This window comes from Muntiacus reevesi, chromosome 10, assembly GCF_963930625.1.
Source record: "Muntiacus reevesi chromosome 10, mMunRee1.1, whole genome shotgun sequence".
Classification (NCBI taxonomy): domain Eukaryota; kingdom Metazoa; phylum Chordata; class Mammalia; order Artiodactyla; family Cervidae; genus Muntiacus; species Muntiacus reevesi.
Genome location: NC_089258.1, coordinates 16,168,351 through 16,182,399, shown reverse-complemented (window position 1 = coordinate 16,182,399; position 14,049 = coordinate 16,168,351). Strand labels below are relative to the sequence as shown.

The 14,049-nt window shown below is 36.2% G+C and overlaps 1 protein-coding gene across 2 annotated transcripts in view; it reads right to left on the bottom strand.

Moving 5' to 3' along the window:
- CENPP (centromere protein P) overlaps positions 1-14,049 on the bottom strand; it is a 227,883-nt gene that overhangs the window by 158,502 nt on the left and 55,332 nt on the right. For both annotated transcript variants that reach the window (XM_065946868.1, XM_065946869.1), the window contains exon 5: positions 2,889-2,985. In XM_065946868.1, the coding sequence (XP_065802940.1) occupies positions 2,889-2,985 (97 nt within the window). The remainder of the gene's footprint in view (positions 1-2,888; positions 2,986-14,049) is intronic.

Genomic DNA, 14,049 nt, shown 5'->3' with positions numbered 1-14,049 from the left:
ATTGGTGTTTTTTCATTTCATAATAAAATAATAAAAGTAAAAAATATGCTGATCTCCATTACCTTAAATAGACAATGCTTTATTCTTGATAATGATAATGAAAGAAACAGAGGTTTAAAATGTAAAATATTTTACTCTACAAACATTCCTAAAAGAAACTAAAAAAGATACGCATAAATAGAACAACTTGTGTTCATGAAAGAAAGATGGAACAGTTAATAGGTCTACACTACTCAAAACAATTTATAGATTCAAAACAATCCTTATCAAAATCTCAATGTAATTTTTTGAAGAACTGGAAAAACCCACCAAAATTCATATGGAATCTCAAGGGATTCCAAATAGTCAAAAGAAATTTGAAAGAAAGAACAAGACTGGAGGATTCTACACTTCCTCATTTCAAAATGTAACTACAAAGCTACAGTAATTAAAAGTGTGATACTGGCATAAGGACAGACATATAGACCAATGGAATAGAATAGTGAAACCAGAAACAAAACTTTGCATGTACAATCAAACAATTTTTGAATAAGGCATCAAGACCACTCAATTAGGAAAGGACAGTCTCTTCAACAAGTGGTGCTAGGAAAACTGGATATTCACTTGTATAAGAATGAAGTTGGGCTGCTGGCTTACAACATACACTAAAATTAACTCAACCTGAATTAAACACCTAAACTTAAGAGCTAATCTATAAAACTCCTACTAAAAATAAAGAGAAAATTCTGTATGACTCTGAATTTGGCAACAGTTTCCTGGATATGACACCAAAAGCCAGGATAAAAAAGAAAAAATAGATAAACTGGACTTCAAAAGTAAAAATTTCTATATGTCAAAGGATACTATCAAGAAAATGAAAAGACAATTCAGTGAATGAAAGAAAATATGTGCCAATCATATTTGATGAGGTAAATATATAAAAAATATCTACAACTCAACAACAACAAAAAACCTGATGCAAAAAGGGACAAAGAACTTGAATAGACATTTCTCCAAAGAAGATATACAAATGGACAATTAGCACATGAAAAGATACTCAAGGTCACTAATCATTAGGGAAGGAAATGCAAATCAAAGCCAGAAAGAGATACTAATTCACACCCAATAGTTTGTCTACAACAAACAAAACAAAAATAAAAATAAAACAAAAACCCAGACAATAAGGAATGTTGGCAAGGATGTGAAGAAATTGGAAGCCTCATGCCCTGCTGTTGGGGATGTAAAGTGGTGCAAGCTGAAAGAAAGAATTACCATACAATCCAGGATTCCACTTACAGGTATATACTTAAAAGAACTAAAACTGAGACTTGAATAGATATTTGTACACCAATGAGTTGAGAAGGACTATTCACAATAGCCAAAAGGTGAAAACAATGAAGTGTCTATTAACATGAATGAAACAAAATTTGGTAAGTACATATAACAGAATACTATCCAGGGTTAAAAAAGGAATGGAATTTTGACACATGCTATAATATAAATAAATCTTGAGGACAATATGTTAAATGAAATATTCTGGCAAAAAGAACAAATTTTATGATTCTGCTTGAACAAGATACTTAGTCAAAAAAAAAAAAAAAAGATACTTAGTCAAATTCACAGAAATGGAAAATAGAATGATGGTTCCCAGAAGCTGGGGGACAGAGGAATGACAAATTAAGTGTTTAATGGGGACAAGGTTTTCAGTTTGGGATGATTAAACATTCTGTAGATAAACACTGGTGATGAGTGCACAACCACGTGACTGTTTTTTCCATTCTAACAACCTTGTCACCAGCAAAGACCAGCTCACATAAGCACTTCATCTGCTACAGGAAAAGCACACCAATTATACTTCTACACTTGCCTTAACAACACATAGAGGAAAATCAGCTTGAAAATGGAACTAGTGCTCACATTTCCCACAACTCATCCTAATGTAGAAGTAAATGGCCATATGATATCATTTATTATCATAACTGCCAGCATGCTTCTCAATCATTACTCTATTTTACCAATTCTGAAGAAGAGCTATTTAATTGTTCTTGTTCAAGAGCACCTGCAAGTAAACAACATAATCCTGAGGACTCCTCAAGGAACCACAGTACAGTACAAATACTGGCATGCTTCATTCTAAAGGAAATACTGTGCCTGACAGATCAGCTCAACCAAATAAAATGCAAATGATGATGATTTAAAAAGAGAATCCAAAATAAATGAGTGTTAGCACCAGTCATAAAAACAACAGTCATGACAAAAGTCATGACTCAGGATTTTGAGGAAACCTGAACCTTGCCATATTATTCATGTGAACTCTTTCAGAACTGATTTCTGTGTCAATAATTTGATCAATAATTCTGTCAATAATTTGATCCTATCCAACTAAGCATGAGTTGGAGGATTACAACATAGCCAAACATAATTCTAGCTATGACAAACAAAAACAAGGGAGTTTTAAAAATGTTGTTGAATGTATCTGCATCAGACCTAAGAAGCATTACTTTCTAAGAATCAGACCTCATATTTAAACTTGAAATATACAATAAATAAGAAGCCTAAATACAAAGCGTGATTCAGGATGTAAAGATTACATTATGACATTATAAGGCTTCTATGCTCATATTCTTTACTAGAATCTGGCATTTTACTTCAAGTATCCTTGACAGATTAATTTTTCAAAATGTATATTATAAAATAAATGACTATAATTACTTTTCTTTCAATGAAAATGGTTCACTGACTTGTACAGAAGCATTCCTCCTCTATTTATTGCAAATAAATGCAAATCCCAGAAGCCAATAAAAATATTTTCTATTTTTTGAAAACTTTAAGAATGTTATCTTAAATCCCCAAATTGACATCAGCTTCACTTTCCATATATGTTTAAATTGAAAAACTTTAGACTCTACCTTGAAATGTTCAAATGTGCGCTTACGATAGTCACACCACTCCACAAAGCAGCGTAGGCTTCGGAAAAACATAAGCAGATCTCTTTTTTCTTCTGCTCTGTAGAAATAAAAGGTTCTATGATTAATAAATATCATTAAATGAACCTCCCCAATCTGGTTTTATCTTGTTATTGCTTTTTACAGACCTGACACTAAAACTTAAAAAGTACTTGCTTGATATATTTCTATATACCAAACTCTGCATTTTTGAGTATGTGTCCCTGTGTGATTTCTCAGACTGGAATTCCCTTTTCTCCATTTTCAAATGTTTAAATCCTACCCATCTTTCAAGATATCACACAAAGGCCACATCCTCCTTGATACCTCATTTGATGATTTGTGGTATAATAAAGAATATATCTGGTCTTAGTCACTAGTTCCTAGTCATTATTTCATGCAAGGATGGGCACAAAAAAGGACAGAAATGGTAAGACCTAACAGAAGAAGAAGAGATTAAGAAGAGGTGGCAAGGATACATGGAAGAACTATACAAAAAAAGTCTTAACGACCAGGAAAACTCTATGGCGTGGCCACTCACCTAGAGCCAGACATCCTGGCTGGCTAAGGAAGTATTCCTAAAGCCCTGAAGTGGGCTTTGGGAAGTATTACTGCAAACAAAGCTAGTGAAGGTGATGGAATTCCAGCTGAGCTATTTCAAATCCTAAAAGATGATGTTGTGAAAGTGCTGCACTCAATATGCCAGCAAATATGGAAAACTCAGCAGTGGCCACAGAACTGGAACAGGTTGATTTTCATTCCAATCCCAAAGAGACATAATGCCAAAGAATATTCAAACTACTGTACAGTAGTTGTATGGTGAGGACATTTATGAGCACAAACTGTGCTCATTTCATGTGCTAAGCAAGGTAATGCTCAAAATCCTTCAAGTTAGGTTTCAACAACACATGAACTGAGAACTTACAGATGTATAAGCTGGATATAGAAAAGGCAAAGGAACAGAGATCAAATTGCCAACATCCACTGGATCGCAGAGAAAGCAAGGGAATTCAAGAAAAACATCTACTTCTGCTTCAGTGACTATGCTAAAGCCTTTGACCATGTGGATCTCAACAAACTGGAAAGTTAGTGGAAAATTCTTAAACAGATGGTAATACAAGACCACCTTTCCTGTTTCCTGAGAAACATGAAGCAAGTCAAGAAGCAACAGTTAGAATGAGATGTGGAACAATGGACTGGTCAAACTGGGAAAGGAGTATGACAAGGCTATATACTGTCACTCTGTTTATTTAATTCTATCCAGAGTACTTGTGGCTCAGCTGGTAAAGAATCCACCTGCAATGTGGGAGACCTGGGTTCGATCCCTGGTTTGGGAAGATCCCCTGGAGAAGGGAAAGGCTACCCACTCCAGTAATCTGGCTTAGAGAATTCCATGGACAGTCCGTGGGGTCATAAAGAGTCGGACACGACTGAGTGACTTTCACTTTCACTTCACTTTCACACAGAGTACATCATGTGAAATGCGGGGTTGGATGAATTACAAGTTGAAATCAAGACTGTTGGGAGAAATATCAACAATGTCAGATATGCAGATGAACTGACTCATTGGAAAACACCCTGATGCCAGGAAAGACTGAAGGCAAAAGGAGAAGAGGGTGGTAGAGGATAAGAAGATTGGCTGGCATTACTGATTCAAAGGACATGAACTTGGGTGGACTCCAGGAGATGGTTAGGGACAGGGACGCCTGGCTCTCTGTAGTCCTTGGGGTCACAAAGAGTGACAACTACCAGGGAGGGAGTGCAACCCCACCCATCAGCAGATAATTGGATTAAAGCTTTATTGAGTAAGTCCCTGCCCACAGAGTAAGACCCAGTTATTCCCATCACCAGTCCCTCTCATCAAGAAGCTGACATAAGCCTCTTAGCCTCATCCATCAGAGGGCAGACAGAAGAAACAAGAAGCACAGTCTCATAGTAGCTAAAACAAAAACCACACTACAGAAAGTTAACCACAATGAAAAAGCAGAAAGTTAATGTCCCAGATGAAAAGACAAGATAAAAACTCAGAAAAACAATTAATGAAGTGGAGATAGGCAACCTTCCAGAAAAATAATTCAGAATAATGATAGTGAAGATGATTCAGGATCTCAGGAAAAGAATGGAGGCAAAGATTGAGAAGATGCAAGAAATGTTTACCAAAGACCTAAAAGAACTAAAGAACAAACAAACAAGGATGAATAATATACTAGAAAGAATCAATAGCAGAATAAGTGAAGCAGAGGAATAGCTATACAACCGGGAGAACAGAATGGTGGAAATCACTGCCACAGAATAGAATACAGAAAAAAGAATGAAAAGAGATGAAGACAGCCTAAGAGAACTCTGCGACAACATTAAATGCATCAACATTCGATTATAGGGGTCCCAGAAGGAGAAGAGAGAGAGGAAGGACCTGAGAAAAATTTTGAAAAGACAAGAGCTGAAAACTTTCCTAACAAGGGAAAGGAAATAGTCAACCAAGTCCAGGAAGTCCAGAGAGTCCCAGAAAGGATAAACCCAAGGAGGAACACACTGAGACACACAGTAATCAAACTGACAAAAATTAAAGAAGAGATAAAATATTAAAAGCAACAAGGGAAAAATGACAAATAGCATACAAGGGAACTCTCATCAGGCTATTAGCTGATTTCTCAACAGAAACTCTACAAACTGGAAGGGAATGGCATGATATATTTAAAGTGATGAAAGAGAAGAACCTATAACCAAGAATACTCTACCCAAGAAGATTCTCCTTCAGATATGATGCAGAAATCAAAAGCTTTCCAGACAAGCAAAAGTTAAGAGAATTCAACACCACCAAACCAGCTTTACAACAAATGCCAAAGGAACTTCTCTAGGCAAGGAACACAAGGAAAAGACCTACAGAAAATAAACCTCAAACAATGAAGAAAATGGTAATAGGATCATACACATAGATGATTACCTTAAATGTAAATGGATTAAAAGACTAGATTGGCTGAGTGGATGAAAACATGTGCATGTATACATTTCCACCACATCACTCTGCTTGACCCCCCACCCCAAGCTGTATGTTAATTATTTTATATTGTTAAGTTAATCATGTTTCCATTATGGCTTGCAATTGTTATTATCTTTTATTTTCTGTCTGGCTATTGATTGTGAAAACTAATAAACATCTTTTACTACTGTGACTATGTGACTACTACTCAATACCATTATATCATGTTTGGTCAACAGAAAAATAATAGAACTCTATACTACCAATGCTATGCTTAGTCGCTCAGTCATGTCTGACTGCCAAAACTAGGATCTAATAGAAATCCCTGTAATCACTTTTTAAAATCCAGATGCATATCAGAATTATCTTGAAATTTTTTGAAAAATACAAATGCTCAAGTATTGCCTTTTTCCTCCAGAGCTCCAGATATGTTTCTAATGAACAATCATGTTTAAAAACAACTGGACTATATGATGATATTTTACTTTTACCGTTTGTTTCACTTTTTCTATTTCATATTCAGTGCTCCAATTTCATTTAGTTTATGTTCTTCAATTTCTCCATCTCTTTTTTTATTTTGATGTTCTTTCTCAAGCCTTTATCAAGCATAGCAGAAAAGCTTTTGTATACATATATATAAAAATGTATAATATATATTTTAGAAAACTTATAAATTTTTGCCTAACTAAAAAATCTATGACATTTTGATTCCACTTGTTTGGCTTAGTATGAATAGAATGCTAGATTTCTAATTAAAAAACAGATATGCAACAAGCAACAAAGGTTTACTGTATAGCATAGGGAACTATAGTTAATATCCTGTAGTAACTTATGATGGAAAATAATTTAAAAAATAATATATGTGTATTTGTATAACTGAATCAACTTGCTGTGCACGTGAAACATTGTAAGTCAACTATACTTCAATAAAAAATATATACATATATATATATATGTAAAAAGAGATTTGAGGAGCAGAGAGGAAAGTCACAGAGTAATAAAAATATCCACCTTCAATAATTTAGTAATCTATCTGAATACATAAATATTTAATATTTATATTCATTATGACTAACAGTATTTTTCAGAGATTGAATGACACACAACTGAGGGTATTTTGGGATACGTCATTTACTTGGAAGGAGTGTTTGGCCAAAGGAAAATTCAGTTAGAGATAAAATTGTATATTTAGATATCTTTGTTGAAAACTGTGTTGCATTATGGACAGTGGAATGGTATAAAAATAAATGTTTGTGTAAAAGTACTAATAAAAAGTATTACTATGAGAAGAAAAAAATCATGCAATTTAATCTATTGGACATAATACAGTTTCTTTTGTGGTTTATTACTTAAGAGCAAAAGTTTTCAAAAAGTAGGCAATAAAATTTTTGACGCAGTTAAAAAAAAGAGAGGGAAAAGGGAAACCATGAATTCAGCTCAGTTCAGTCTCTCAGTTGTGTCAGACTGCAGCACGCCAGGCTTCCCTGTCCATCAACAACTCCTGGAGCCTGCTCAAACTCATGTCCATCGAGTTGGTGAGGCCATCCAGCCATCTCATCCTCTGTTGTCCCCTTCTTCTCCTGCCTTCAATCCTCCCCAGCATCAGGGTCTTTTCCAATGAGTCAGTTCTTAAAATTCAACATAAAAATCATGAACATGGTTTAAAGAAATACATATAGAGAAAATATCAACAAAGAAATAAAAAAAAAAGAGGAACAAATAATTAAGTTAGAACTGCAAAATAGAATAACAAATACAAATCTCATCAAAAGGGTTCCACTGCAAAATGGAGATGGCAGGGGAAAGAAACTTTAGATCAACAGAAATTATCCAATGCCAGAGAGAAAAAAGATTGGAGGAAAAAAAAGAGAAAATATTCTCAGAGTTGTGAAATAATAACGAAATATTTAACCTTCACATCATCAGTCTCAGAAGGACAGTGGAAAGGGCCTGGGACTGAAAAAGTAATTTGAAGAAGAAGGACTGAATACTTCCCAAATTTGACTAAAAAAACAAACCTACAGATTCCCAAAGATGTCTACACACAGAGAAATGATGATCATAAGAAAAGTTCTTAAAAGCAGGCCCAGATAAATGAGGTGTTACAGATAAGGGAACAATGACTTGAATAACTATTTCTCATCAAAAACCATAGAGACCAGAAGCAAGTGGCAAAACATTTCTTACGTGTTGAAAGAACAGAACTGTCAAACTAGAATTCTATGTCCAGAAAGAATCTTCCTCAGGAATAAAAGTAAAGACATTCTCACACAAAGAAAATTAAGAAAACTTACTGTCAGAGACATCATTCACTTAGTTTCCTCTATCTCTTAGAGTATATTTAAAACAGTTGATTTAAAGTCTTTGCCTAGTAAATCCAGACTGGGCTTCCTCAGGGACAATTTCTATTGATTGATTGCTTTTTTCCCCTGTGCATGGGCCATACTTTTTCCCCCACAATGGCAACTCTGACATATTTTATTCATCAAACAAACATTTGCAGAGGAACTACTATGTGTCAAGTACTTGAGGGGTAGAAATATGGAGCAGACATTGCTTCTAACTTTATAAAGCTGATTATCTAGTGAGGAAGATAGGTATGAACATAAATATCTATAATGTAGAGTAGAAAATGATAACTGCTGTAAGAGAGATGCAGATAAGTTGCCACAGGAGTTTAGAAAAAAAGAGGTTGCCTACATTTAGTTTTTTTTTAAACATTAACGTTCTATTTTGTATTGGGGTATAGCGAATTAACAATGCTGTCGTGGTTTCAGGTGAACAGTAAACAGACTCGGCCATATATATACATGGATCCATTCTCCCCCAAGGTCCTTCCCATCCAGGCTGGCACATAACATTGAGCAGAGATCCATGTGCTGTACAACAGGTCTTTGTTGGTTATTAATTTTAAATATAGCAGTGCAGACATGATCTTCCCAGAGTCCTTAACTATCCCTTCCACCCAGCAACCATAAGCCCATTAGTTCCTTTTCTAAGTACTAAGTCTCTTTCTGCTTTGTAAGTTCATTTGTATCATTCCTTTTTAGATTCCATATATAAAGGGTATCATATGATATTTCTCTTTCTCTGACTTACTTCACTCAGTGTAACACTCTCTAGGTCCATCTATCTTGCTGAAACTGGCATTATTTCACTCTTTTAAATGGCTGAGTAATACTGCATTGTATACATGTACCACATTTTCTATACCCATTCCTCTGTTGATAGACATTTAGTTTTCTTCCATGTCTTGGCTATTGTAAACAGTGCTGCAATGAACACTGGGGTGCATGTATTCCAATGGATCATGTCTTTCTCCAGGTATATGACCAGGAGTGGGACTGCAGAGTCAATACGGTAGCTTGATTTTTACTTTTTTAAGGAACCTCCATACTGTTCTCCATAGTGGCTGAACCAATTTACATTCCCACCAACAGTGCAGGAAGGTTCCCTTCTCTCCACACCCTCTCCAGCATTTGTTGTTTGTGGATTTTTTGATGATAGCCATTTTGACTGGTGTGAGGTAATATCTCATTGTAGCTTTGACTTGCATTTCTCTAATAACTAGTGATGTTGAACATCTTTTCATGTGCCTATTGGCCATTTGTATGTCCTCTTCAGAGAAATGTTTGTTCAGGTCTTCTGCCCATTTTTTTTAGTGGGATGTTTGTTTTGATGCTATTAAGCAGCATAAGTTGTAAATTTTGGAGACTAACCCCTTATTGGTCATCATTTGCAAGTATTTTCTACCAATCTGTGGGTTGTCTTTTTTTTATTGTTTCATTTGTTTTACAAAAGTTTTTCAGTTTAAGTAGGTTCCATTTGTTAATTTTTGCCTTTATTTCCATTATTCGGGGAGATGGATCAAAAAAGATGTTGTGATTTATGTCAGAGAGTCTTCTGCCTATGTTTTCCTCTAGCGGTTTTATAGTGTCCAATCTTACATTTCAGAGAAGACAATGGCACCCCACTCCAGTACTCTTGCCTGGAAAATCCCATGGACGGAGGAGCCTGATAGGCTGCAGTCCATGGGGTCGCGAAGAGTCACACATGACTGAGCGACTTCACTTTCACTTTTATGCATTGGAGAAGGAAATGGCAACCCACTCCAGTGTTCTTGCCTGGAGAATCCCAGGGATGGGGTCGCACAGAGTCGGACACGACTGAAGTGACTTAGCAGCAGCAGCAATCTTACATTTAGGTCTCTGATCCATTTTGAAATTTTTTTTTTTGTATGGAGTTAAGGAATAACTTATTTTCATCTTCTTACATGTGGCAGATCAATTTTCCCAGCACCAACTGTTGAAGAGACTGTCTTTCCAATGTCTTGCCTCCTTTGTCATAGACTGACTGAACATAGGTGCATGGGCTTATTTCTGGGATTTGTATCCTGTTCCATTGATTTAAAATCCCCAACAAAATATTAGCAATTCTTTTCCAACAATACATTAAAAAGATCATACACCATGATCAAGTGTGATTCATCCAGGGACACAAGAATTTTTCAACATCTGCCAATCTATCAATGTGATAAACCACATCAACAAATTGAAGAATAAAAACCATATGATTCTCTCAATCAGTTCAGTTCAGTTGCTCAGTCGTGTCTGACTCTTTGAGACCCCATGAACTGCAGCACGCCAGGTCTCTTTGTCCATCACCAACTCCCAGAGTCCACCCAAACCCATGTCCACTGTGTTGGTGATGCCATCCAACCATCTCATCCTCTGTTGTCCCCTTCTCCTCCTACCCTCAATCTTTCCCAGCATCAGGGTTTTTTCAAATGAGTCAGCTCTTTGCATTAGGTGGCCAAAGTACTGGAGTTTCAGCTTCAATATGAATCCCTCCAATGAACACCCAGGACTGATCTCCTTTAGGATGGACTGGCTGGATCTCTTTGCAGTCCAAGGGACATTGCAATAGGTGTGGAAAAAGTTTTTGACAAAATTCAGAACCAAATTGTGATTTTAAAAAAATCCCCAGAAAGGGCATAGAGGGTATATACCTCAACATAATAAAGGCCATATATGACAAGTCTATAGCTAGCATTATACTCAATGGTGAAAAGTTGAAAGCATTCCCTGTCAGATCAAGAACAAGACAAGGATGTCCACTCTCACCACTGTTATTCAACATACTCTGGGAATCCTAGGTACAGCAATAAGAGAAGAAAAAGAAGTAAAGGTAATCCAAATTGGATTGCAGATGACATGATAGTACTATTGAGGATCCTAAAGATGGTACCAGAAAATTACTAGAACTCAGCAGTGAATGTGGTAAAGCTGCAAGTTACAAAATTAATACACAGAAATCTGCTGCATTTCTATACACTAACAACAAAAGATGAGAAAGAGAAATTAAAGAAGAAATTCCATTTACTGCTGCACCTTACCTAAGAAGACAGAAGACCTATACATCAAAAACTGTAGGATGCTGAGGAAAGAAATCAAAGAAGACATAAACAGATAGAAAGATATACCATGTTCATGGATTAAAAGAATCAATATTATCAAAATGACCATACTACCCAAGGCAATCTACAGATTCAATGCAATCTTTATTAAATTACCAATGGCATCTTTCACAGAATTAGAACAAAAAAATTTCAAAATTTGTATGGAGACACAAAAGATCCCAAATAGCCAACCAAAGCAATCTAGAAAGAGAAACATGGAGCTAGAGGAATCAGGTTTCCTGGCTTCAGACTTAAGATTAATCTTTCCAGACAATAGCAAGGAGCGATAAGAAAATCTTCTTAAGTAAACAACGCAAAGAAACAGAGAGCAATAGAATGGGGGAAGACTAGAGATATCTTCAAGAAAATTGAACATTTTCTTGGAAACATTTCATGCAAAGATGGTTCATTTCTAGAATTCCAAAAAATCTGATTGTGACAGTTTTGGCCAGTTTTCTTGTTGCTTTTACAGAGGATAGAATCTTCAAAGGTACTTACTTACTCTGTTAGTTTCATTGACATCTATGCCTTCAACTTTAAAAGGACTCAGAGAGGGCTCTGCATTAATCATGTCTTTTTATTTTCCATATTCTGATGTTTTGACATCTAGAGTCTTGATAACCCTGAGGAAACTATACCTCCCAAGGATAGCCCATTCCTAGAGACAGTAAACAACTTGCTCCTGAGTGTGCTTTTCTACCATGATCCAACCAGTCCAGAACTTATATCTCAACCACCTCCTTATATTTGCTATACCCCTATCCACTTGCCTAGGCTTAGGTACCAAAGGCATCTAGTGACAGCTCTTTTTTTTTTTTTTTAATTTTATTTTATTAGTTGGAGGCCAATTACTTCACAACATTTCAGTGGGTTTTGACATACATTGACACGAATCAGCCATAGAGTTATACATATTCCCCATCCCGATCCCCCCTCCCACCTCCCTCTCCACCCGACTCCTCTGGGTCCTCCCAGTGCACCAGGCCCGAGCACTCGTCTCATGCATCTCACCTGGGCTAGTGATCTGTTTCACCATAGATAATATACATGCTGTTCTTTTGAAACATCCCATCCTCACCTTCTCCCACAGAGTTCAAAAGTCTGTTCTGTACTTCTGTGTCTCTTTTTCTATTTTGCATATAGGGTTATCATTGCCATCTTTCTAAATTCCATATATATGTGTTAGTATGCTGTAATGTTCTTTATCTTTCTGGCTTACTTCACTCTGTATGATGGGCTCCAGTTTCATCCATCTCATTAGAACTGATTCAAATGAATTCTTTTTAACGGCTGAGTAATATTCCATGGTGTAAATGTACCACAGCTTCCTTATCCATTCATCTGCTGATGGGCATCTAGGCTGCTTCCATGTCCTGGCTATTATAAACAGTGCTGCGATGAAAATTGGGGTGCACGTGTCTCTTTCAGATCTGGTTTCCTCAGTGTGTATGCCCAGAAGTGGTATTGCTGGGTCATATGGCAGTTCTATTTCCAGTTTTTTAAGAACTCTCCACACTGTTTTCCATAGTGGCTGTACTAGTTTGCATTCCCACCAACAGTGTAAGAGGGTTCCCTTTTCTCCACACCCTCTCCAGCATTTATTGCTTGTAGACTTTTGGATAGCAGCCATCCTGACTGGCGTGTAATAGTACCTCATTGTGGTTTTGATTTGCATTTCTCTAATAATGAGTGATGTTGAGCATCTTTTCATGTTTGTTAGCCATCTGTATGTCTTCTTTGGAGAAATGTCTGTTTAGTTCTTTGGCCCATTTTTTGATTGGGTCATTTATTTTTCTGGAATTGAGCTTCAGGAGTTGCTTGTATATTTTTGAGATTAATCCTTTGTCTGTTTCTTCATTTGCTATTATTTTCTCCCAATCTGAGGGCTGTCTTTTCACCTTACTTATAGTTTCCTTTGTAGTGCAGAAGCTTTTAAGTTTCATAAGGTCCCATTTGTTTAGTTTTGCTTTTATTTCCAATATTCTGGGAGGTGGGTCATAGAGGACCCTGCTGAGATTTATGTCGGAGAGTGTTTTGCCTATGTTCTCCTCTAGGAGTTTTATAGTTTCTGGTCTTACATCTAGATCTTTAATCCATTTTGAGTTTATTTTTGTGTATGGTGTTAGAAAGTGTTCGAGTTTCATTCTTTTACAAGTGGTTGACCAGTTTTCCCAGCACCACTTGTTAAAGAGGTTGTCTTTTTTCCATTGTATATCCTTGCCTCCTTTGTCAAAGATAAGGTGTCCATAGGTTCGTGGATTTATCTCTGGGCTTTCTATTCTGTTCCATTGATCTATATTTCTGTCTTTGTGCCAGTACCATACTGTCTTGATGACTGTGGCTTTGTAGTAGAGTCTGAAGTCAGGTAGGTTGATTCCTCCAGTTCCATTCTTCTTTCTCAAGATTACTTTGGCTATTCGAGGTTTTTTGTATTTCCATACAAATTGTGAAATTATTTGTTCTAGTTCTGTGAAAAATACCGTTGGTAGCTTGATAGGGATTGCATTGAATCTATAGATTGCTTTGGGTAGAATAGCCATTTTGACAATATTGATTCTTCCAATCCATGAACACGGTATATTTCTCCATCTGTTTGTGTCCTCTTTGATTTCTTTCATCAGTGTTTTTTAGTTTTCTATGTACAGGTCTTTTGTTTCTTTAGGTAGATATACTCCTAAGTATTTTAT